Consider the following 25,839-nt stretch of genomic DNA (forward strand, 5'->3'; position numbering starts at 1 on the left):
AAACAACAGCTATCTCTCACTCTGTTCTCATCACCCCCCTCCCCTCAAATATTCAGTCCTGTGCCCACAGAGGATCAGCAGCCCTTGTTCTCAGATGGACGCTTATCTGCTCAGGAGCCTATGTAAGGAGACTTGTTACAGCTCCGTGGGGCAGAGCCGAAGTAGACGAGGCAAGAGAAGTCACATTCCAGGATCTGGTCTAGCAGGTGTCTTCAGTCAAGGAATCTAAGATGATGCTCATATCCTTAAAGATTCTTTTCCTGTTTCTTTTTTCTGATCCCCATAAATGCCTGTTTGATTAGGACCCACCCCACAGTCCAGAATGAGCATTCACTAACCTTAGTTAATAAAATGAGCATTTATTAAATGTTCAGTTCTAATAAATAGTCAGCCATGATCGTTACAACGGGCCACCAGGCCTGGTAAAAATGAAATAGTCTCTGTGACCTTCAAAGAGAAAATGTGACGCTATGCTCTGTCGTTAGAAGTTTGTTCCCCTCACCACCTCGCTGTGGTTTAAAGGCCTGAAGCTAAATTTAGTTTTCTTACCACACTGAAGTCCCAGAGCCTCCTCTGCCAAGCACTGAGATCTTAAAAATCAAAGAAAGGAAAAAACAGAAAGCCGAGAAGCAGGTATGAAGGAAGCCTGCAAAAAGCAAGCCCAGACACACTCTCCAGGATCCCCCTGCTCCTTACCCCCCTCTTTTTTTTTTGAGGAGGCTGGTTCAGCTATTCAGAGTTCCAGGGGGGAAATCAGGATCTTCTGGAATTTTATTTCCAAATGAAGAACAGAACAGCAGGAAATCAAAGACCAGGGACAAGGCTTTGAGGCATCAGCTTCCCACAGCCTAGAAGATGGCTGTTTGTGGGAGCCAAGATCAGCTTCCTAAAGCTGGACTTAAGGTGACCGGGGGCTACATGGCATGCTGGGCTGGGTGATAGCCCCCCACAGCCCACTCTGCTGAGCCCCCTGTGTCCAGTCCCACCCTTTGCTCCTACCTGTCCCCACTTGTCTCTGCCAGCCTATTGTTCATTATAGCAAAGGCACCCACCCCCCCAGAGAATTCATTGTCCCGGGACAGGGTGCTGGCCTGCGGGGGGCAGCCGTTGGCTGTTTCTGACAGCTGCTTCTGGAGGATGGCCAGCGAGACCTTGTTAGCTACCAAGAAGTCCTTCATGGAGATCATCTCCCCTGAGAGCCGCCGCCCATCTGTGTCACTTTCCATCACCCCGTCGGTGTCTATGGAGAGGTTGCACCGGTTCTGGACGTTGCCAGGCATGACCACGTTCCTCCGTGACTGCAAGAACCCTCTTTGGCATGGCTGGCAGCACCTGCTGTCCATCTTCCTTAGGATCCAGTTCATGGACTGTTTGATGAGGATGGAGATGACGTTGAACAGGGAGTAGATGCAGCAGACGCCCATGAGGATGAAGACAAAGTTGGCGACATGGTAGAGGCCTTGGCTGTCATACTGGGCGTTCTGGCTGCTGACCAGGTCCCCAAAGCCAATGGTGCTGAAGGCCACAAAGCAGAAGTAGAGTGAGTCTAAGTAGCTCCACCCTTCGAAGGAGGTATACATGGCAGAGGCACAGCAGGAGATGAGGAGGGAGGCCAGGCACAGGATCAGCATGACATAGTACACGGAGGGCTTCCAGCCCGCCAGGCTGTCCACCTGGCTCTTCCCTGGGTTACTTGTGCTTTCCTGGGGCAGGGCCCCTCGTCTCTGGAGCTGCCGCTGGTGGCAGGACTTCATGATGTAGGCGATGACTGTGATCAGGCGCTCCAGGAAGAGGTTGAAGAATAAGATAGTGCTGGCACACCCGATGAGGCCATAAAAAATCAGAAAGACTTTCCCTCCTACTGTCACTGGAGTTGTCATCCCAAATCCTGCAGGAAACAAAAATCAGAGGAGAGAAGAGTGAGGGGGGTTGGTCTTTGCTGTCAATGGGACCAGAGACTTGGATCTGATGGTTGGCCAAAGGGCCTAACAGAACAGCTTGTGAGACTGCACTTTAGTTCTTTGCCCTAAACTTTCTAGGACCGAGAGGACTCTCGCTTCATTTGAAGACATTAAGTGCTGTCAGAGCTGGGTTGCTGAGAGCCTCGAAGATGCCGTTGTGCAAGTCAGAAAAAAGGCAGCTCCTCCTCCAAGTGATGCAGGCAGTGAAAATGGCCCAGTGATGAGAATGTGGGCTGGATTTCAGCCTCTCCTCCCCGCTCTGCTAGGCAGCCTTGTCCAGTGCACAACCTGAACAACCACACTCAACGTATTCTGATAAAGGCTCATACAAAGATAAGACGTGTATAGATTGATCAGAACTCATTTATTCTCTAAACACTCGGTGTCATTCTAGGAATGGGAAACACAACTCTGGAAAGGACAGATCTGGTCCCTGGCCCTGTGGAGCTCTAGTCTAGTGTGGTGATTGCCATATCCAAAGAGCCCTATAGGAACTGCTAACAACAAACCCTTCTCAGAGTTGGGGCCCTGGGGAGTCTAAGCAAGGAGACTTGAAAGCTAAAGCGGAGTCATGCAGGCAGGAGAGTGTGTGGTCATGTGTGCAAAATGTGCTTGTATGTGCATGTATGTGTGTGCATGTGTGTGCCTGTGCGATAGTGATGATGAGGATGTTCTAGATGGAGAAACAGCAGGTGCCAGCATGTGTAGAAATGAGAGCTTTGCCCAGGCATTTCCATCTTTTAAACAAAAGTTTAAACATCTTTTAAACAAACACACACCTCAATATTTGGGAGTGAAAACTGAGCTGTCGGTTGTTACAGAGTTTGATGAAATATGAAACTTTTTTTTGCCTCTTACTGCTCATTCTTGACCTTTCTACCCAAGCACATAGACACGTTACTAAGAATATCCACTGTAGGATACCAGATGCCACTAAGAAGAGTGAGAAACAGAAAGAGCAGCGATCCACTGGGTCTGTCTCCCCAAGGGGCATGGAACGTGCGAGTGCCTCTTCCAACAGGTCATATCATTTAATCTGTTTAAAAACTTGTCACAAAGCTGTGCTTAACCCCTTATGCCACCAGGGAGGCCCACTGCTGGAGTGGTTTTTTTTTTTGTAGATTTATTTTATTTTATTTGTTTATACAAGCACTGGGTACAGTCAGAAGCGCGGGAGGGTGAGAGAATTCACCAGAGCCAGAGCGGGGAGCAGAGCAGGCAGAGGGACCGAAGTACACTGCTGAGGGGAGCAGCGGGCGGCAGGAGAGGTCTGCGCGCCATGTGGGACCCTCCTCTGGTGGCCGGGGAGCAGCCGGGGATCGAACCGGCGCCGCAGAGGCTGCGGGCAGCTTCGCAACCCAGCGCTCAACCGCTGCACCACCGGGGAGGCCCCACTGCTGGAGTGTTTTAAAGTAAATCCCAGACAGCATTTCATTTCATTCATTAATAACAAGGCAGCTGAGCGGACAAGGACTTTATTTTTCCAACATAACTATTAGGCCATTATCATCCTTAAGGAAGTTAACATGGATCCCTTAACATTAAATGATATCTGGGCCATATTCATGCCTCTAAGAAATATGTTTTTACAGATCCAGCTGAATGAACCATGACTCTTACAAAGTCCCTGTACTTACTATATCTTTTATGCCTCGTTCGTTTGTTAATTGTCTTTCCTCACTCCATTTTCTTATACCGTGACTCTGTGGGGTAAGTGTGTCCTGTAGACTTCAACAAGAATTCATACTAGAAATATTTGAAAAAAAGGTGTATTATATGGCAAATACCAAACACTGCACAGGGATTGGCACAAACTCTAGAAGGTAATTGGAAAGATGTATCAGACACCTCAGCAATATTTTTCTCTTTTTTCTTTTTTTTTGTTTTTAGGAATATGTCCCCCAAATGATTGGAAATGTGACACATTATGTACCCGGGCACCATGTCTTTGCTTTTAAAAGCAACCTAACTGTCACATAATAGGAAAATGATGAGGCAAGGTGCCATTACATTATGAAGGTGAGGTGCCATTAAATTATGAAGCCGTTAAATTATATACACAAAGAGCTCTGAATGTTAGGTGGGAAAAAGCAGAGCTGAAGTGTCTGCAGAAGGACTCAAGCCTGGCACATGGGCATCCGAATTACACATTTGTGGGGTAAAGAAATAGGAATCCAGGTGATAAAACATATCCATGCAGGGATTTACATTGAAGCAGTGAAGATGCTTCTGGATTCCAGTCACAACATCCTCAATAGGGCCCCCCTGGTGGTGCAGGGGTTAAAGACAGCGCTATCAAGATATTGCCAGCCACTGCAGCACGAGTTCAATCCCTGGCTGGCCAAGGAGCTACCCACATAGCACAGCAGACCTCTCCTGTCTCGCCCACTGCTCCCCTCAGCAGTGTATTTCAGTAGATCTGCCTGTTCTGCTCCCCACTCTGTGTCTGGTGAATCCTCTCACCCCCACCCCCACACCTCTGGCTTACACCCCAGTTCTTGGATGCATAAATAAATAAATCTTTAAAAAAAAAAATCATCAATAGAGGGTCCCGACAGGAAGGGGATGTGTCACTTCTTAGGACACAGTGTCTAGAGCCTGGGGCTCCAGGCCAACTTGGGGGCTCTAGAGCCATGAACATGTCACCTTCTGGCTGTGGCCTGTCAACATGTAGGCTAATGACCTTTATGCCAACAGGTTCAGGTACCACCTCCTCACATGTCAATATCTGTCCTCACGTATGTCTAACAGCAGAGAACAACTCCCAGGAAACCCCTTTATATATTCTATGTACGAAATTCCACCATATACCATAAATCAGCACCAAGTCACTCCTAAAACCAGTCATCTACAAGAGGAGAGGATTTCTTGGATGAGTCAGGGTTCAGCCCAGTCCCTGGGGGCAGAGAGGAACCCTGGAACCAATAGTGTCTTCTGCAAACATACCTGGAAAAAAACAACGTAAAGGGAAAAAGACAAAATTCCTAATCAGGTAGTTTCAGCACAGTAATAACAAAGGTGATTTATTTTTCCAAATGTTTTATATCTTTCATTAACTTTAAACTGAGAATAATGCTGAAATATTCTGGAATAATGTTGAATCTTCTAGTTTCCTAAGATTGAGGCAATCCCCCGCCCAGAAGCATCCCCTCTTGACTCTTCAATACACAGAGAAATCAATGTTTGATGTGCATATACTTTTTCAAAAATCTTTTTGATTTGGCAATTTAAAGCCTCTTTGTGTGGGATGAAATTACTGAGGAGTTTGTGGGTGTTTTTTTAAAAAAACTCCAATTTCAATTTAATGGAAAAAGGAGGCAAGAACAGACCTCATGGATGATTCGGGATTGGGGGGATGTTTGGGATTTTGGGAAGGGGGCTCTGATGATGGAGATGCAGAGGGCCGGTGGGGCGTCCCGTGGAGGTCCTCGCCAGGACCTACAGCTGTCACAGCTGAGGGGACTTCACAACCTTCCTGCCCAGCCTTTTTGTTGCAGGTTGGGAAACTGAGGTACCAATAAGCCAGCTAATTTTCATAAAATGTGAAGGCTTCCATCCGGGTCCTTCACCCAGAGTGGCCTCCTTTGCTCTGATGGCCAGTGGTAAGTTACTTCCCAAGATGATTTCGAGCAAACTGCTCCCAGCTCTGTATTCATTTGCTGTTCCCTTCAGGAAGCGATAAAGCCTATTTCTCTTCTCCTTGAAGACTGAGTGACCTTGAGACCTGCTCTGACCCACAGTGTGGAAAGAAGCTGTCCTGGTTCTGCACTTAACTGGCCAGAAGCTCAGCCATTTCCGCCTTCTCCCTCTGGACCCCGAGTCACCTTGGAAGACAGGTGACCACCAGCTGGAGAGGGGCACCGCCAGCCACCCCCAGCCTCAGATACGATGTCATCTTGGATGTCCCAGTCCCAGTCGAGCTCCCAGATGGATGCAGGCACGTGAGTTAACTGGCTGCACCACAGAAAGTCAAGAACCACCAGCTGAGCCCAGCAGATGTGGAGACTTGTGAGAAACGCCATGTGGTTGTTCAAGCCACTGATTTGGGGAGGTCTGCTGCCCAGCACAGGAGAGGAGACGTCTCCTCTCTGGGAATTGTGATTATTTCAACAAGCCTCTTCTGTCCTCTCTCCTTTCCTCCCCAGTTCCTCCCTCCACTTTTCCACCATAATTGGGTGTAAGGGACTTAAAGGAGATTTAAGAGGAGGCCTGCAAAGGATTTGGAATTCAATGGAAATTTCATTTCAAGCAAGTTGTTGAACTTCTTTGATATTTTTTAAAAGATTTATTTATTTATGCATACAAGAGCTGGGGTACAGGCCAGAGGTGTGGGTGGGGGGTGAGCAGATTCCCCAGAAACAGAGTGGGGAACAGAACAGGCAGACTAACTGAAATACACTGCTGAGGGGAGCAGCGGGTGAGACAGGAGAGTGAACCTCTGATATTAAGGAACAGGGCCCGGCTGAGGGCAGGGAGGGCTGGGAGGCAGAGGGCATTCTACCACGGATACGTATTTGGATAGTTTCTCGTTAGGGGCCAGTGAGAAAGGGATTTCCACAGACATTTTTGATACATGTCTTCTGGTGAACATACGTACATTTCTTTTGGATGCATATACTTAGAGTGGAAGTGATGATTCATAGGGCATGTTCAATAGAGTGGACATACAATTTATCCTGTCTTCACCGATGCTGGAGAGTCCAGGTTCCTTTGTATTCCTGACAATACTTTCATTACTCCAGGGCGGGGGCCTCCTTGGTGGTGTAAGGGGTTAAGACGCAGCCTATGGAGCTATCCTCAGCCACTGCAGCATGAGTTTGATCCCTGGGCAGGGAGCTACCCACATGGCGCAGCAGACCTCTCCTGACTCCCCGCTGCTCCCCTCAGCAGTGTATTTCAGTCAATCTGCCTGTGCAACACCCCTGCTCTGTCTCTGGTGAGTTCTCTCACCCCCCACACCTCTGGTCTGTACCCCAGTTCTTGTATGCATAAATAATTAATCCTTAAAAATGCTGCAGTGTTTTTGATTAGCATTTTCTTGATGTCTAAGTTAAGCATCTTTTAATACATCTCATGGTTCTTTGGGCATCCTTCTTAGCACCTGTCCACATGTTTTGTGCCTTTCCTGTTGTCTTATTGGCTTTCGGATGACACAGAAGCAAAGACGCCTGGGCACTGAGCGCTGCCTTGAAGGCTCTGGGTTTGCGGCTGAACTTCTGCTGCATTCACACCCAGGGCTGGCTTCCACGTGCTCTACTTGGCCATCCTCCTGTCCCGAACAGCACTTATTTCTCTGATGGAGAATCACTTCTAACTTTTCTTGTGTTACCCAATATTCTACATGGTGTTGATTTTGAGAACACATATACTGGCAGTACTTATTAGTCACCTCCTAAGAGTGGAATCCAGAACAGAGCCCTCCAGGGCTGGCTACCTGCTTCTGGGGGATAACGTGAACTTAAACACACCTTACCTCTTCACATTCATGTGTTCTGTGCTCAGGGACACCCAGGCAATATAAAAACACCAGAAAATTCTCATGGTATCAGCAGGTGAGGATTTATATTGACAAATCAGGGTTTGAACCCTGTAAGCTGTGGGTTTATACCAAATTGCTGACATGCTCCATGGGAAACGAACCACTTCCATTCATTTCACAGCCGAGTAACTCCTGTGCATCGAAGGCAAAGGTCACCTGTACTTCACAGCATCAAGGCTGTATCTGTGGATGAAGAGTTATGACTCTTCCAAATAAAAACGCTTAAGATTGAGGTTATGAGGTCAAGTATTAACTCTCAGAATTTACTTCCTCCTGGATCATTTCTAGGGGACAAGTCAGGGGAAGGAATTAGGGAGAATATTAGTATTTATTAGTTCCCAAACACTGTGCCACGCGCACAGTGGGGCAACCTCTGCCTCCCACCCGGGAGCATTAAAAGTGGTCTGGGAGGTACAGGAAAACCCCCCAGGAATGATGTGCTACCACCCGCACCAGGTTATCAACCAAGGTAAACATCTTGTCCAAGTCACCTGCAGGTGACAAAGAAGATGGTGGGAAAGTATCGTGCAACTTCAAGGCTGAAGCTGGAATGTCTGGTCAGGCCTTGCTCAACGTCTGAACATCCACTGGGCAGTGAACACGGCAGACAAGACCTAAGGAAGTAAGTCTTGGGCTTTAGTGCACATCCAAACCCCCTAAGGAGCTGGCTTAACACTAGGGCTTTCCAGGCTTCACCTGATTCCCATTTAGGAGGCTGAATGGGGCCTAGAACCATGCATTTTATTTTTTATTTTAATTTTTTAAAGATTTATTTATGCATATAAGAACTGGGGTACAGGCCCAGTGGGCGGGGGGAGAGAATTCACCAGAGACAGGGTGGGGAACAGAACAGGCAGATCGACTGAAATACACTGCTGAGGGGAGCAACGGGCAAGTCAGGAGAGGTCTGCTGTGCCATGTGTGCTGCAGGGATCGAACTGGCCAGGGATCGAACTCGTGCTGCAGTGGCTGCGGATAGCTTCATTGTGCTGCGTCTTAACCCCTTTCGCCAGCAGGGAAGCCCCTAGGAACCCTGCATTTTAATCCTGTGCCTGAAGTGATTTTGGTCCAAGGACTACAGACCCCACAGCACAAGCTGTGTTCACAGCACAAGCTGGGGGCAGAGCTCACTCTGAGGCTGAATCCACAGCTCTGCCTCTAGACCAGCCAGTATAGCTAGTCTACAAGGACATCACAGGCTGATTGAAGCGTCTCAATGCACGCAGGAGGCCGAAGGGAAATGGCATTTCCACGGCCCACCTGAGCTATTGCTCTGCAGCAATTACTATGTGGACATGAAATGATAAGTTCTTGCTAAAGTTCAGGGTATTTTGGGAATTTGCTATTTTGATGGTTTTTATTTTTCTTTCATTTTGTCAACAGTAAAGCACGTTTGACAGAAAATAATGCTATCATGTATAGTAACGATGAAACTGTTTTCCAGATAACGTCTGAAGTAGGGGATATTTCTAGATTCTGGCACTAAGTAGTTTACAAGACAGAAAGAAATCACTGCTCTCCTAACTATACAAGTTGAAAACCAGGGTGCAACAAAGGATTCTCTGAATCATTTGCATTACTGTCAGTCACGGGAAATTTTGTGCTCAGAGGATAACAAAAATTGGCCTCATGGGAATTCGAATATTTCAGCTCCTAAGAGGAATTTTACAAATTTCATTTCCTGGAGAGAGACACTGAATCACAGGGGCTCTGTGTTTTGTGCTTTCTCGAGCCTTCTCCTTATAGACATTCAGCTCGTCTGACTGCTGGAATAAGTGCTGTCATTACTTCTGCCTTCACCCTCATTAAAAGGGGGGGAAGTCATCTGATTTCCTTATCTCGAGTAGGTGTCCCAATTCCAGGGCTGCTTAACTTTCAAATTGTGAAACTACTCCTTAAAAGCAAGCACCTGTAATTATGTTCTCTCAAGCTAAATTGCCCTCCCCCAGATAGCGAAGAAATGGTTCAATTAAGTCGACGGTTACCACAACTCAGGAAACGGAGCTGAAGGAAGCTTGTTCTGCAAGATGAGAAACCCTCACTCCAGGCCATCGGAGGGGTCATGAAAATGGCCTCTTAGTGTTGGTGACTCTCTGCAAAGCACTGCTGCCAGTCTTTTAAAATGTCTCCCTGCCAACAAGAGGGGTGCAAAGCGCCTTTGGAGAGGGGCTGGCTGGTGTACCTAACAGGGGGGCCTGCTCTGTGTGACCTGAGAGGCATCTGGCCCGCGCCTCGTTCTCCCTCATAGCCTCCTAGTGCTTCCAGAATCCAGTCAGGCTTCTGGTCTTCCCCACAGACCTGGGGAAGGTTAGTGGCTCTCGGACACTTTATGATACTTAGGTGTGTGATGTTACATGAGAAGAAGCGAGGCCAGGGCTTATTAAGTGACAAAATCACGAAAGACTGAAGAAACAAGTGTGTCATCTGTAATATACTACGGGTCCAGGCTGCCCCTCCCCCGCCTCCAGTTTGTATGGCTTCCCTACCAAGCCGTGAAACTGCCTGTTGTTAGAGTGAATGGTCATCCTTCCCCCATATTCCCATGTTGACCCTCTCACCTCCCCAGCCCACCTTCCCCTGTGATGGATTAGGAGGCGGGGCCTTTGGGGGTAAGGACGGGTGGATGACATCGAGTGAAGCCCAGTAGGGCCCTCAAGCTCACCCAAGACAGCTGGCTTCCCCACTCCTTCTGCCACCTGAGGATACAAGACCCCAGAAGAGGGTGTGCCCACCCTCCGGAACCATGTGGAAGACATTCCTGCTGTTCATTAGCTGCCTGGTCTGTGGTACTTGTTACCAGCCTGAGGGAATGCAGTTATGTGACCTTGTGCCGTAAAGAACCTGCCTTACCTAGAATTTCCTAGAAACATTTAGCAAATATCCTCATTTTTTCAACAAAACGCAGTGGTAGAGAACTAAAGCTCCCTAAAGAAAATCGAGTTTTTTTTTCCTTCTTTTCTAGTCCCCCCTCCTTCCCCTCTCTCTCTCTCTCTCTCTCTCTCTTTTTAAAGGAATCTTTAATGACACACAACTTGAACCTCATTCTCTTTAGAGCACCTTCCGGGCTGTTTCTAAATGAACCGCTGCTCTGTAATAAACTATTTTTGAGGACTTTTTTCTTAACATATTGAGCTTTGATATTATTAGTCTAGCAAGCAGTTAGACATTCCTCTTGCTCAAAGCCAGAGAGAACCCATTTCAGAAGGCATTGCAACCTTGTGGCACAGGGGGTCAGTGTCCTGATTTGCCACCGAGTCTCACCCCACCCAGCACAAGCAGAAGCTCAGCAGGTGGACGAGGAGTCGAGCTCTGTCTGCACTGGAGCCTCAGACTTGTTCTTTAACACTGAACTTCACCTTCCCTTTCTTTTTGATTTATTTATTTACGCACACAAGAACTGGGGTGTAGGCTAGAGGTGCGTGGGGTGAGGATTCACCAGAGACAGAGTGGGAAAGTGTCTGAAGACACCACACCACTCCAGTATTTCGCTGGTCGTGGGAAAAGGAAGGGCTGATGTGTTAGGCCTTATTTCTTTTCCTCTGAGGGAAAACACACTGGAGACAAACACCTCCCATGAGCTCTAGGCTGTTAACCCACATGGGAGTCTTTTGTAAATCATCCCTAAGAAAGGGAAGGTTGAGGCCTCCCTGGTGGTGCAAGGGGTTAAGTCTCAGCACTATCAAACTATCGCCAGCCACTGCAGCATGAGTTTGATCCCTGGCCAGGGAGCTACTCACATGGCACAGCAGACCTCTCCTGACTCCTCGCTGCTCCCCTCAGCAGTGCATTTCAGTACATCTGCCTGTTCTGCTCCCCACTCTGTCTCTGGTGAGTCCTCTCACCCCACGCACCTCTGGCCTGTACCCCAGCTCTTGTATGCATAAATAAATCAAAAAGAAAGGGAAGGTGAAGTTCAGTGCTGGAGAATGAGTCTGAGGCTCCAGCGCAGACAAAGCTTGCCTCCTCGTCCACCTGATGAGCTTCTGCTGTCTGTGCTGGTGGGGTGAGACTCGGTGGCAAAAACATGTGGCTGGAAAAGGGCAAAGTCATTGTTATCCGCTGGGAAATGGGAAGAGGAAGGAGGAGCTGCACATGGGGACAGAAAGCACAGAAGGGAAGGGCTTCAAGCCTAGACTGTGTGGCCGTGGCTTTCCTCGCTGAGTGCACTCCCGCTGGAGGCCTTCGGAGGCGACACAAGGGGGTTTTCTTCTGATGACATTATTTCTAGTTTTACTGGCAAAACAGGCTATAGAAGTTGACCTAACTCCCCGGTGTCCCTCGCCACACCCCTATCTTTCTCTTCTCCCCACTGTGCATCTGACCTGTCCCCTGTCCTTGACCGGTTACCTGTATTCTTCATCTGTTACTCATTCAACAAACATTGAGCATGGGCCATGCTCCAGACTCTGAGCTGCTATCAGTAAACCAGACATCACCTCTCAGTGTCTTTCAATTACATTTCTTTCAGAAATTACACTTTCTCCACCAGTTTCTGCTTCACCGCTGTAGCGGCAGGAAGGGCCCGGAGCAGGTTCTCTATGATCCGAGCAGACGGGGTAAGGAGGAGTCCTGGAGCCCTCAGTGGCTTTTGTAGACTTTTATTGAGTTTACTAGGTACATGGCAGGCAGAGTGCTGGGGGGCCGGGAGGCTGGCAGGCTCTCCGGCGGTCTTTCGTGGCCTCTGCTTCTCTGCTCTCGTTCTCTCTGCCCTTCCACTCTGGTCCTGCTGGCATCCCCGTGACGCCGCCCTTATAAGCCCAGTCTCTCAGCCCAGGTGTACCCACCTATGCATGCCCACCCCCTACTCCAGGTGCCCGCCATCAGGCATGCATTCATGACCGCAGATCCATCATCAATCCTAATGGCGGGAGGGCAGAAAAGCCTGATACTTTTTTACCTTACCCTACAACCGCCTACATTTTTCATTTGGGGATTTCTTCTTTTGTGAATTGTCTATTCATGTCTTTAAGTCCATTTTCCTCTCAGTATATGTATTGATTTTCTTCTTGGTTTGTGAGAGCTCGTCATATTATTTTAAGGAGATCACTGTCATCTTTTATGTATATTGACACATTTTTCCCAACTTGTATTTGTCTTTTATTTTGGTACATGTGCTTTGTTGCTATGCTGGAGTTCAATTTCTATGCAGGCCACGCATCAGGTTCTTCTTCTGTGAATTCTGGCTTTGGGAGTCATTTAAAGAAGTCGCTCTTATTCCAAGTATATACTAGTCTTCACTTGTGATTCCAGTTTTTAAAAAAACAACTTAATATTTAACTCCTCTTTACTGTAGGGACCTAAAATTTTTAAATAGTTGGCTTTTCAGAGCACCGTTAAAATTTTTTTATTGAGAACGCTAGGTTAAAACATTGTATAGGTTTCAGGTGTACAGCATAATTTAACCTCTGTATGTACCACATATGGTCACCTCCAAAAGTTTAGTTTCTAGCCTCCACCATACAAGTGATCCTCTTCACCCAGTTCAGCCGCCTCCCTTCCCTCGCGTATGGGAAACACCATGTTGGACAGTTAAATGCAGAGGAAGGAAACTAGATCACAATCATACACCGTACACAAGCAGCATAGATTCAAAATGAGTTAAAGGCTTGACTGTAACACCTGACACCATAAAGTACATAGAAAAAAACAGGTGATAAGCTGACCAACATCAGTCTTCAAGAGATGTCTTTGGGGACTTGACTCTAACAGCAAGGGAAACAAATGCAAAAACAGGGCCTCCCTGGTGGCGCAGGCAGTTGAGCGCTGCACTGTGAAGCTGTCCGCAGCCTCTGCAGTGCCGGTTAGATCCCCGCCGGCCTCGGAGCAACCCACATGGCAAGCAGACCTCTCCTGTCGTGCCCGCTGCTCCCCTCAGCAGTGTATTTCATCAGTCTGCCTGTTCCGTTCCCCGCTCTGTCTCTGGTGAATCCTCTCACCCTCCCGCACATCTGGCCTGTACCCTGGTTCTTGCATAAATAAATAAATCTTAAAATAAAAAAAGCAAAAACAAACAACTGGGACTAAATGAAACTGAAAAGCTTCGGCACAGTGAAAGAAAACATCATAAAAGTGAAAAGGCACCGTCTAGCAGAAACGGCATTCTTACATTTGTTTCTGGGTGCTGTAGTTTGTTCCATTAATCTGTCCATGCGAGGGCTGGGACCAACACCATAAACAGCTCTCCTTTTTTAATATCCACGAAGACTCTTCCTTCACCCCGCTATGCTCCATCTTCCTTCTCCTTTTTATTTTTAAAACTGCCCTCGTGTATTTCATGTTCAGTTTTTCTGCTGAGCCTTAGAATCATTTGGTTAAAGTTTCAGAAAAGATATTTGGATTCTGACTTCAGTCGCCTTTTTATTTCGAGATTCATTTGTGGAGAAATGACATCCTTACCAAATCCGAGTTTTTCTACCAGGAACACAGTGTCTGTCTCTCTATTTATAGAAATCTCTTACTGCCTTCCTTAAAGAAGCCCCTGTTAGCATGGATACTTGATGGTGGAAACCTGCCGCCCAGTACACTGGGCAGAGAGACCGTTACTGCTGTGGCTGACTCCATCCATTTTTCCTGGACTTCGCAGGAATGGAGTGTCTCCTTCTGGAAAGTCTTTATGGGTTCAAAACCTGATTCTGCTACTTATTAGTTCCAGATGGAAACTTGGACAATCTACTGAACCTCTTTGTTCCTTAATGTCCCCATGGCAGAGCCCCCCAGAGCTCCACACATCCATCTGCCTCCTGAACCCAGAATAAAGGGTAAGGAATATAGAGCCCTCCGTCTCACAGAACTTATGCCTGAGCGTTCTCCAAATCACAGCCAATAAACAACTGTAGGTGTCACATCACCCCCAGGGAGAGAGGGCAGGACCACCAGGGAAACAAAACCTGGCACTGAAGTGCCACTAAATGAACTTCTTTTCTACCTTCTGTAAGGAAAATGGGTTAAATCAGGCTTTTGTTCCTCCTCCTGCCTCTAGCATCTATGGCCACCCCCTGCAGCTTTGCTTTGCTCCCAGGTTTCTTGCCTGTGTATGATGTATTATTGCAAAAAGCTTTGGGGAGCTCAAGCGCGGGGCCCGTGTACTTGTGGCTACAGACACCCAGCACAGAGAGCATTACGAAAGAGAGAGAGAGAGAGAGAGAGAGAGAGAGAGAGAGAGCAGAAATGGGGGCGTGGTGCTGGAAGGCTCAGTTGCTGCCGGCATCCTGGCTTCCCTGCCTCCCTGCCCACTGCCCTGCCTGTGTACCCAGCTCCCTGCTGCTGGCCAGATATACCAAAGGCTCAAAGAGGCCTTTATCTGCCTGTCCGAATCAACAATGAACCTGCCCACCCCATGACTGGTTGCCCCAACACCTTCCTCCCTTCCTTTCACCACCAAATCTTTTAAACATTTGGTGGTCTGCACTTGCTGTCTCCACATGACTTTCCTATCATTCTCAGTTCAGGTCTCTGTGGCTTCTGCCTCCATTGCTCTCAGCCCGGCCAGAGCCAGTGGCTCATGTTGGGTTGTCACCCTTGCGTCTGTCCCTTCTGTGGCTCCTTCCTCTCTACTCACCCCATAGGAGCTGGCGTTCCCCTCCCCGCCCAGGACTGCCAACACTTTACTCTCTTTGTTCCATGTTGTTCTTCCTCCTCTTTGTGTGGCTTTGACTACCCTGCCACCTCCCTGAGGAAGTACAAGCCATCAGTCTAGAACATCTCAAGGAAGCTGCACACTCCCTGCTTCCACACCTTCCTGTTCTGCTCACTGGCATCATTGTGAGGTGCCTCTCTCCCTGTTAAGGTTAGTCCTGCCACCTGTGCCTATCCCCACCTCTCTGCTAAGCGGTCCTGCTTCATAAATTATCTTCTACTTCAAAACTTCAATTCTTGGGCCTCCCTGGTGGTGCAAGGGGTTAAGACACAACCTATGAAGCTATCTGCAGCCACTGTAGCATGAGTTCCATCCCCGGCCAGGGAGCAACCCACATGGTGCAGCAGACCTCTCCTGACTCGCCCACTGCTCCCCTCAGCAGTGTATTTCGGTCAGTCTGCCTGTTCTGTTCCCCGTTCTCTCTGGTGAATCCTCTCACCCCCCACACCTCTGGTCTGTACCCCAGCTCTTGTATGCATAAATAAATAAGTCTTTAAAAAAAAGTATTAAAAAATACTGAAGAAGAAAAAAAAAGTCAATTCTCCTTCTCTAGACTCATCCCCCCAGCAATGAAACTTCATGGGCCCTTCCCATTCCTTCTTGTGATCGCCACCTCTCTTCTTCTCTGCTTCCCTCTCTTCAAAGAGCTTAGTGAGGTAAGTGTTTCCACTCATGCCTGCCACTCACTCCTCTGCAACCTCTGGAAGGTGGTCTCAGTTGCTACCTCTAGAAAACTGTCCTCACGCAGGTCACCAAAACTTCTTTCTAGGAAAGTCAATTCTACATCACAATTCCACCTACTCTCATGCTGGGTTATGGGTCCCTCCTATGAGCAAAACGTGCACACCTCTAGCCCTAACTCTGCCTGTAACCATGGGTTTACTCATCTGTCCCACCTACTAGGGTCTGAGCATCTGGAGGATGGGATTCTTGATCACCATTGTCATCAGTGCCTAGCATGATGCCTGGCACGCAGTAGGTACTCTCTCTGCATCTGTAAAGTTAAATACCTTGCTCATCCCATGCCCTCTCCCATCTCCCTGAATCTAACATGTGCCTAAGTCCTTTCTCAAAAATGTCTCCTGAATTCTTTCCATCACTACGACTGTCACGCCCCTGTGTGGGCCATCCGGCCAACTCCGATCACCTTATGGCTTTTCCACCTGCTGAGCAAATGGATAAATCCTGCAAAACCCTTCCCTTGTTTCCAGAGGGGCACAACTGTGACATGTCACTGGCAGGACACTTCTATGGTGTGCCTGCAGTCAATGCAGACTCACCTGTTTTTGGCTCTCCAGCATCTTTCATCTTGAGAGGGGGCTACGACAGCAAATATAGCTCATGGATCATTGCCTTCTGTGACATCCCTGTAAGCTCTCTTTGGCTTGTAGGATAAATCCCTCAGCAGGTTCCCAAGAAGGGGGGCTCTCCAAGCTTTCCCCACCACTCCCAGCTCCTCTTGTGCACTCAGAAGAGTTGAGGCTCTCACCAAAGGTACCATGTCATCTCTACCTCTGGGATGCCACCCAAGCATATCCTTGGCCAGTCAGGTCCCTCTTCTTACAGGTAAGGCCTAGCTCAAAACCTTCTCTGTGAAGCCCTGCTCAGCTTCTCCTGGCAGAATTAGTCCACCTCTCCTAGCTCTCCACCAGCATTTGCTATCTGTGTGGAGAGACGTGTTTGCAAGCCATTTATCCCTCCCAGGACATGATGGAGCTTAAGGCCTCGGAATGCAGGGAGAGGATCTCACTTACAGCCTCACAGTTCGCAGCCTCACATATCGGCAGCACTGACAATGGAAAGGGTATCTGAGAAAGGGCTCCTGACAGAATGATTTGTGTTTTGTGGATTACAGTGCAGTGGGAGGACACGAATGGGCAGGCACATCCATAAAGAGTAAGAGCTTCCAAAGATACCTCTGTAACGCTAAGATGGATGTGACATTCCAAACCGATGGAGAGAGGAAGGTTTAGTTAGTCAGCAAGGCTGGGAAAATGAGAAATTTTTAAAAAAAGGGTCAAATCGTAACTCAACCTCACAACTAATTAAATCACAGGTATATCAAATTGTTAAATGTAAAAACACTAAGCTCTAAAAATAGATAAACATAAATATCTTGTTGACATATGGAAAGACTTTCTATATTATAAACCAGAAGAAATCTCAGAAGAAAATACTGTAATAGCTCTAACTACATATGAGTTTTAAAATATATTTTCTGTTAAAAAAAGAGCAAGCAACAACCTAAGAAAAGTTACCTGCCACACAAACAAATAAAATGAAAGACAACATCTGAATGGAACAAGGGCTGGGAGGGGAGAAGTAGAAATTTTAAGATAGTTATATTATGTGAAGTGGCATAATAATACTTAAAGATAGACTGGTAGTTTATTTATTTATTTTTATAGAGGCATGTTTATTTATTTATTTATTTGTTTGTTTGTTTGTTTTGTTTATACAAGCACTGGGTACAGTCAGAAGCGCAGGGGGGTGGGAGAATTCACCAGAGCCAGAGCAGGGAGCACAGCAGGCAGAAGGACTGAAGCACACTGCTGAGGGGAGCAGCGGGTGGCAGGAGAGGTCTGCGCGCCATGTGGGACCCTCCTCTGGTGGCCGGGGAGCAGCAGAGGATCGAACCTGCGCCGCAGAGGCCGCGGGCAGCTTCGCAACCCAGCGCTCAACCGCTGCGCCACCGGGGAGGCCCTAGACTGGTAGTTTAAACAAGTGCATTATAAGCTTTAAGCAACCATTGAAATAACACATCAAAGAGTTTTAGTCAAAGGCGGCAGAGAAGACTCCAAAGAAGGCAGAAAAAGAAAAAGATCAAAGAATCTGTGGAACAACTAGAAATTAATAGCAAAATGCTACATTTAAATTCCACCATACCATTAATCACATTAAATGTTTAAGCACCCAATTTGATGGTACTGCTTGTCAGCTGGGGGTGAGGGGGGTTCCAACAACATGCTGTCTGCAGGAGAACCACTTTAAATATAAAGTCAAAGAGAGGTTAGATAACAGGATGGAAACATATTCCACATAGAGACTAACTAAAACAAAGATGGAGTGGCTGTACTCATAAAAACAAAGTATAAGTTAGATCAAAGAATATTATCAGGGAAATGAAGATGGTTTGTAAGGGAATTTTTTAAAAAGATTCATTTATTTATGCATACAAGAGCTGGGGTATAGGCCAGAGGTGTGGGGGGTAAAAGGATTCACCAGAGACAGAGTGGGGAACAGAACAGGTAGACTGACTGAAATACACTGCTGAGGGGAGCAGCAGGTGAGCCAGGAGAGGTCTGCTGTACCATGTGAGTATCTCCCTGGCCGGAGATCAAACTCGTGCTGCAGTGGCTAAGGGGATCTTTTATAATAGACAAAGGAACCAATTTAAGGGGACATAAAAGTATTAAATGTTATATAACTAATACCAGAGCTTCAAAATATAGAAAGCAAATATTGCTAGAGCTGTAAGTAGAAGCAAACAAATCCACAATTATAGCTGAAGATTTCAACAAATGTCTTTTAAAAAACAACAGAAGTAGACTGAAGATCAGTAAGGGAAGACAGAACACCTGAACAACACCAAGATCAACTAGACCTAATTAATATTTATGGGACACCCCACCCAACAATGCACAATAGCCATTCTTTTGCATGGAATCTTTATCAGGATGAATAGTACTCTTGGATATAAAACAAAACCCAATAAACTTGAAAGCATTCAAGCCATAAAAAGTATGTTGAATATCATACAGGGCTTATATAAGACAATAATAGAAAGACTATTGCAAAAGAACATACTTCAAAATAACCCATGAATCAAAAAAGAAAGAACCAGAAGTTGGAATGTATTCTGAATGGGATGAAAACCAATATAGGAAAAACAGAAAATGATGAGATGCATCTAAAACAGTTTTCAGAGGGAAACTCATAGCACGAATGTGTATCTAAGAAAGGAGTTGCCTGAGCTACTAAAAAAAGACATGAAAACCAAACCCAAAGTATAAAGGACAAAAAAGCAGGTATTTCCCAAAATTAAAATCGTGAAAATAGAGAAAAATCAATGAAACCAAAAGCTGGTTGTTGGAGAGCAATAACAAGTTGATAAACTTGCAGACAGACTGAAAGGAAAAAAAGAAGTTGATACAAATCACCAATATTACAACCAAAAGAGGGCACATTGCTACTGATCAAAGGACATTGACTACTAGGAGAATATTAAGAACAAGTTATGGGCAATACATTCAATAAATGAGAGAAAATGTCCTAATCCCTGGAAAGACACAAACTACCAAATTTCATCAAGAAGAGAGAGATAAAATGAGTAGGGCTGGGCCTCCCTGGTGGTGCAGCGGTTGAACGATGGGTTGTGAAGCTGCCCACAGCCTCTGCAGCACCGGTTCGATCCCTGGATGCTCCCCGGCTGCTCCCCAGCCACCGGAGGAGGGTCCCACATGGCACGCAGACCTCTCCTGCCGCCCGCTGCTCCCCTCAGCAGTGTACTTTGGTCCTTCTGCCTGCTCTGCTCCCCGCTCTGGCTCTGGTGAATTCTCTCCCCCTCCCGCGCTTCTGACTGTACCCAGTGCTTGTATAAATAAATAAATAAACAAAAATAAATCTTCAAGAGGAAATAAATATTAGCTTGCATCGTCTCATGTTACACACTGTGATTACAACATAGGAGAAGATAAACAACAGTTTTCTGTCAAAATTATAAGATTGGTTTAATTTATTTAAGCATGAACTGTGATGTAATATTAAATGAAATTTTCTTTGTAAAAAAAAAAAATAAATCTTCAAAAAAAAAAAATGAGTAGGGCTATGTGCACTAGTGCTAAGGAAGCTGGATATGTGGTTAAAATTTTCTCGCAAAGTAACCCCAAGCCCAGATGGTTTCATTGGTGAATACTATTAAGGATTTAAGGAATCAAGAATACCAATTCTACACAAACTTACAGAAAATTGAAAAGGAATAATTGCCAACTCACCCCATGAACTCAGCATTACTCCAACAAAAAAGGTGAGGAAAAAGGCACAAAAGGGAAATGACACACCAGTTTTCTCCCAAACCCAGAAACACTAATCCGTAACATAACTTAACATATAGCATCTGACAAGATAAAAAGGACACTCTGTCATGATCAAGGGAAATTCTTCCCAGGGATGCTTGGTTGATCTGACATTTGAAAATCAGCATCATTTCCCATGGGTACACTAAACAAACAAAACTATATGGTGACTCAGGAGATGTAATCATTTGATAAAATCAAACATCCATTCATGGTGAGAACTCTCACAATAGGAATAGATGGGAACTTTTTCAATGTACTAAAGGGTAAACTCAAAACCCTGTGGTGAACAATAATCCCCCCACCCCATGAAGGAAGCCAGGCGACCACTTCTACTCAACATCATACTGAAGGTTCTAGAGCTCTCAGGCAAGAGATGTATGAGGCCGATTATAAAGAACCAAAATTGTCCTTATTCACACAAGACACAATCATCTATTTAAAAAAAATCTAACTGATCGGGCCTCCCCGGTGGCGCAGTGGTTGAGCGCTGGGTTGCGAAGCTGCCCGCAGCCTCTGCGGCGCTGGTTTGATCCCTGGCTGCTCCCGGCCACCGGGGGAGGGTCCCACATGGCGCGCAGACCTCTCCTGCCGCCCGCTGCTCCCCTCAGCAGTGTACTTCGGTCCTTCTGCCTGCTCTGCTCCCCGCTCTGGCTCTGGTGAATTCTCTCACCCTCCCGCACTTCTGACTGTACCCAGTGCTTGTATAAACAAAACAAACAAACAAACAAATAAAACATGCCTCTATTAAAAAAAAAAAATCTAACTGATCTTAAAAAAAAATGAAGAACTAGTACGAGTTTAGCAAAGTTGCAGGATTTAGATACAACAGTGATATTTCTCTAAACTAGTTATGACAAATCAAAAATTGAACAAAAATACCATTTACAATAGTATCAGCAACAGGGCCTCCCTGGTGGCGCAGCAGGTTGAGCACAGCACTGTGAAGCTGTCCGCAGCCTCTGCAGCGCAGGTTCAATCCTGGCTAGCCAGGGAGATACCCACATGGCGTGGCAGACCTCTCCTGTTGCACTCGCTGCTCCCCTACAAAACTTTACTGAGAGAAACTAAAGATAATTTAAATAAATGGAGACATGCCATGTTTTTGGACAAAGAAGATATGATATTTAAGATATCAATTCTCCCTGAACTGATCTCTAGATTCAATGCAATACTAATCAAAATCCTAGCATCATTTTCTGTAGCAACAGCCAAGTTAATTTACAAATTTATATGGAAACAAAGGATCTAGAATAGCCAAAATAATTTGGAAAAAAGAACAGCATTAGAGTCTTGTTCTATGGGATTTCAAGACTGACTATGCAACTACAATAATCAGGACAATGTGGTAAAATCAAACTTAGACATATACATAGACATATATGTCTACAAAGGCAGACATATACAACAGATCAGGGAGACTCAATAATCAGACCCACATCTTAACGATCAACTACGTTTTACAAGGGTGCCTAGACAATTGAATCAGGAGTTAAAATGTTTTTTAAACAAACAGGGTTAGAAAAATTGGGCAGCCAATAAAAAGGGAATAAATTATCGATACACCATGCAACAATCCAAATCTCAAAATAATTGAGTGAAAGCCAGTCCAAAAAAGCACACTGTATGTAATTGTATATAATGCTAATTACATACAATTCTAGAAAAATGCAAAGTAATTCGCAGTGCTGGAGGGGAGGAGGATCCCTGGGGAAGGGAAGGGAGAGATGAATTACAAGGCGCATAAGGAAACTTTTGGGAAGGGGGTATGCTTGTTATCTTAATTGTTTAGATGGTTTCATGGGCGCGTGCCTGTATCAAAACGTGTGCAGCTGTGCTCCTTCGGGGTGTGCAGCTGCATGTCAATTATCTCAGAAAAGCTGCAAAAGACACAATCTATGGCTTGAAGCTAATAGCTCTCTGGTGATGCCACTGAGTGCTGAGGCACAATGCCACATCCTAGTCCACATTCGCACGGTGGAAAACGCTCCTGGGAATGTGGGGAGCTATAGGGTCACTTCCTGGGGAAGAGGAGAGGCTGTGAGGGAGGGCTCTGGCTGGGCTGCCAGCGGGGGCCCTCTCTCTTGGTTCTGAGCTGGAGAGGCTAAGAAGTCCAGAAGGACCCCATCTCGGGGGTGTGGTAGGTGGTGGGCGGTGTCTTCCCTCTTGTTCGTTCTTGGTCTGCAGAGAAAGAACGTGCCTTCCCGTCGCATGAGACGTGGGTGGCCGAGGGACGGGACAGGCTCCAGCCTCCTCCACCACTCACTGCTTTAAGTTGCCATTACTCACTATTCCCCAGGAAATGTCAGCATTCTGCCAGAAGTGGCCAGAGAAACGATCATAAAAAATTCACTGCCCCAGGGAGAGAATGAACCTTTGCTGATTTATTTCTCATCATGGAATCTAAGACCCACAGAAGGCACCGGCACATTTCTTTTCAATTCCCAACCAAAATTCTCCACCCTCAGCCGCACAGAATTAATCTTCCTCCGATAACTCAGAGAGTATAACAGGATCTTAGAGGGAATTCTGTGGGGCTGTCAGAGGAGCAGCATTAAAATGAATGGGTTTCAATTTCTTTCTGAGGAATAAATCAGTACCAGGCAGACTCCTCTTTGGACAAGGGGTTAACTTGGAATGGATGATGTCTACCTTCACAGCTAACTGGGCCTTCTAGGTCTGGAATCTTCTCATGAGAGCAGGTCTTCAAGAGCCAGAAGAGGGACTCCCTGGTGGCGCAAGGGGTTAAACACCGCACTATGAAGCAATCCGCAGCCTCTGCAGCATGAGTTCGATATCCGGCCAGCCAGGGAGCAACCCACAGGGCGCAGCAGACCTCTCCTGACTTGCCCACTGTTCCCCTCAGTCAGTCTGCCTGTTCTGTTCCCCACTCTGTCTCTGGTGAATCCTCTCACCCCCCCCCACACCTCTGGCCTGTACCCCAGCTCTTGTATGCATAAATAAATAAATCTTAAAAAGAAACAGAAGGCCTGGTCAGCAGCAGGGAGATCAGTGTCCCCTACATGTGCGAGGAGACCTATTTCCTCTATGATTTAACACTGTCATCACCGGTACTCCTGACACCTAGTAGTCAGTGGGGTGCTTCAGGAACCTCGAAGCCTAAATGCTCAGAGCAGTAGCCCTATTTCCCTGCTGGGCAGCCCCATCATCTGGGGAAGCCCTTTCTCCACAGCAGCTGCTGCGTTTGTTGGTTTGTTTTTAATGACATTTTATTTATAATGACATTTGAGGTGTTATTCCTGACAACACATATTCATGGTAGAATATTTGGGACATACAGAAAAACAGAGAAGAGAAATTAAAAAACGCTGTGATCCTCCATCCAGAAAAAGGAGTTCACACATCTCTGTAGTTCTGGAGATAAACAATAGTCAAGATAACAGGATTAAATGAGTTAAGAGTGTGAAGAAGCTGGCATGTGATTGAAGACTCAAAACAGGAGCTTATCTTATGCTAGCTGCTGGATGGAGTCCTTTCAGTCTTTGTACATCTGTGACTGTCTACAAACATCAACATTTCTCAAACTTTGGCTCCTTCTTACAGAGAAATTCAGTTTTTTCTTACTTGTGTCCAATTTCAGTTGGATTGGACTAATCTGCTAAGGCTGCATTCCATAATCTTTAGTGGGAGGAACGGTGGATAGTCAAAAATTAAAAAGTGTCAGGGAGAGTTTATTCCCTCCAGTTGGACTGAACTTGGATATTTTTTCCAGAGGCAGTAATGTGTTTTCCCCAAATCATCCACAGTCTTACCCAGTCTATCTTATCAGCTGCACAGGCTTTACACGAAGGTTGTCTGGGGTGAGGGTTCAATTTGCAATCACAGAAAAGAAAGCAATGCTCTGTGACCTGCACGAGATTAGACCAGCCACCTTGGCCTCGTTAGTACGCAGAGCTCATCAGTCAAGTTCAACAGCCCCAACTCTGGACATCAGTAGCCCATACGGGGGTCATTTCACTCAGAAGTCTTCTTTGATGCTGCTGCCAAAGGAGGCTGGTGGAAAGGATGGGCTAAGTGTCAGCCAAGTGTCAGAACAGAGCCAGACACATGAGGCCCTGGGGTTATATGGCAGTAAGGAGCTGATCTCTCTTTTCTAGAAGCCTGCAGTTATACTGAGGAATCATACAGGTAAACAGCCTTCTGGGATGGTCTGAAAACAGCTCTGCAGAAGGTGTTTTCAGGACATTAAGAGCCAAGAGAGGGAAGACAATGGCTGCCTGGAAATGCAGGGAAGTCTTGCAGACAAGTGGGGGGAAAGGAACCCAGGGAATCAAGTGTGGACTCTGCACTTGACCTGCCTGTTCAAACCGCAGCCCTGTCGCTTGTGAGCTCCATGATCCTGTGCAGGTTCTTTAACTGCTCTGTGCCTGTTTGGCTTCTGTTTTAAATATGACTTTAAAAAAAAAAAATCAGCTTTGGGGCCTCCCTGGTGGTGCAAGGGGTTAAGCACAGCACTGTGAAGTTCTCTGCAACATCTGCAGCATGAGTTCGATCCCGGCCAGCCAGGGAGCTACCCACATGGCACAGCAGACCTCTCCTGTCTCACCTGCTGCTCCCCTCAGCAGTGTATTTTGTCAGTCTGCCTGTTCTGTTCCCTGCTCTGTCTCTGGTGAGTCCTCTCACCGCCCCCCCCCCACCTCTGGCCTGTACCCCAGCTCTTGAATGCATAAATAAATTAAAAAAAAATCAGCTTTGTTGAGATATAATTCACAATCTGTACAATTCACTCATTTAAAGTGCACAATTCTTTTCAACTAAAAGATAGTCGAGCTGCACAACTGAATTTTCACTTCTACTTTAGAACACATTCATCATCCCACAAAGAAACCTCACACCCACCAGCCTTCCCTCCCCATTTCTTTCCAACCCTCCTAGCTCCTGCCAACCACGAACCTCCTTTCTGGCTTTTTCCATCTGCCCAGCCTGGACACTTCATATACACAAAACCATTCATTTCATGGTATCTGTGACTGACTTCCCTCAGGTAGCATAATATGGAGATCTGTGGCTATTTTGTCCTATGAAATGAGAGTAATAATTGAACCCACCTCAGATGTGGGTTCTGGGTGAGGTTAGATGATTGAGCCTGCCCAGGATCAGGAACAAAGTCCTCGACACCGTTATTGCCCTCACCCAGGCAGCCCGAGGAGGGGAGCAGGCCAGACATGGCTGCAAGGGTTCTGTCATCCGGATGGGAGCGTGACAGCCTGGCTCATACATAGCCCCTCAAAGTGTGAAGGGCAGGTCTGGGAACCACAGCCCCGGGGAGCATCAGGAGTGTGCCCGGCACAGCCACCATGCAGAAAACCTGGGGGGAGCTGCAGTACCCCCAAAACCGCTGACTGTTCATGCATTACACACTATGTAAGACCAAAGGAAAGAGATGAAGTACACATGTGGATTCCACACAGGACAGATGGATCTTGGAAACAGGAGGCTGAGGTTCGGGGGAAAGTCACAGTTGACTATGTTCTCCTCAAAACCCAAACACAAGGGCAGGTTGCACAGGATGGCCTGCCCCGGTGAGGAAATCACATATTTTTGGAAAACCAGGGCGCTGATAACCACACTGTTTTCTGGAGGAGGATGGAGAGAAGCGCTCCCCAT

The 25,839-nt window shown here is 46.6% G+C and overlaps 1 protein-coding gene across 1 annotated transcript in view; it reads right to left on the minus strand.

Annotated features, from left to right (window-relative positions):
• Window positions 1-265: 265 nt before the first annotated feature.
• Window positions 266-25,839, minus strand: part of KCNK13 (potassium two pore domain channel subfamily K member 13) — a 76,968-nt gene continuing 51,394 nt past the window's right edge. The window contains exon 2 of the mRNA XM_037503718.2: window positions 266-1,888. Coding sequence (XP_037359615.1) covers window positions 996-1,888 — 893 coding nt within the window. The 3' untranslated portion in view covers window positions 266-995. The remainder of the gene's footprint in view (window positions 1,889-25,839) is intronic.

This window comes from Talpa occidentalis, unplaced genomic scaffold (assembly GCF_014898055.3).
Source record: "Talpa occidentalis isolate TD23 unplaced genomic scaffold, MPIMG_talOcc4v2.1 talOcc4.11, whole genome shotgun sequence".
NCBI lineage: Eukaryota > Metazoa > Chordata > Mammalia > Eulipotyphla > Talpidae > Talpa > Talpa occidentalis.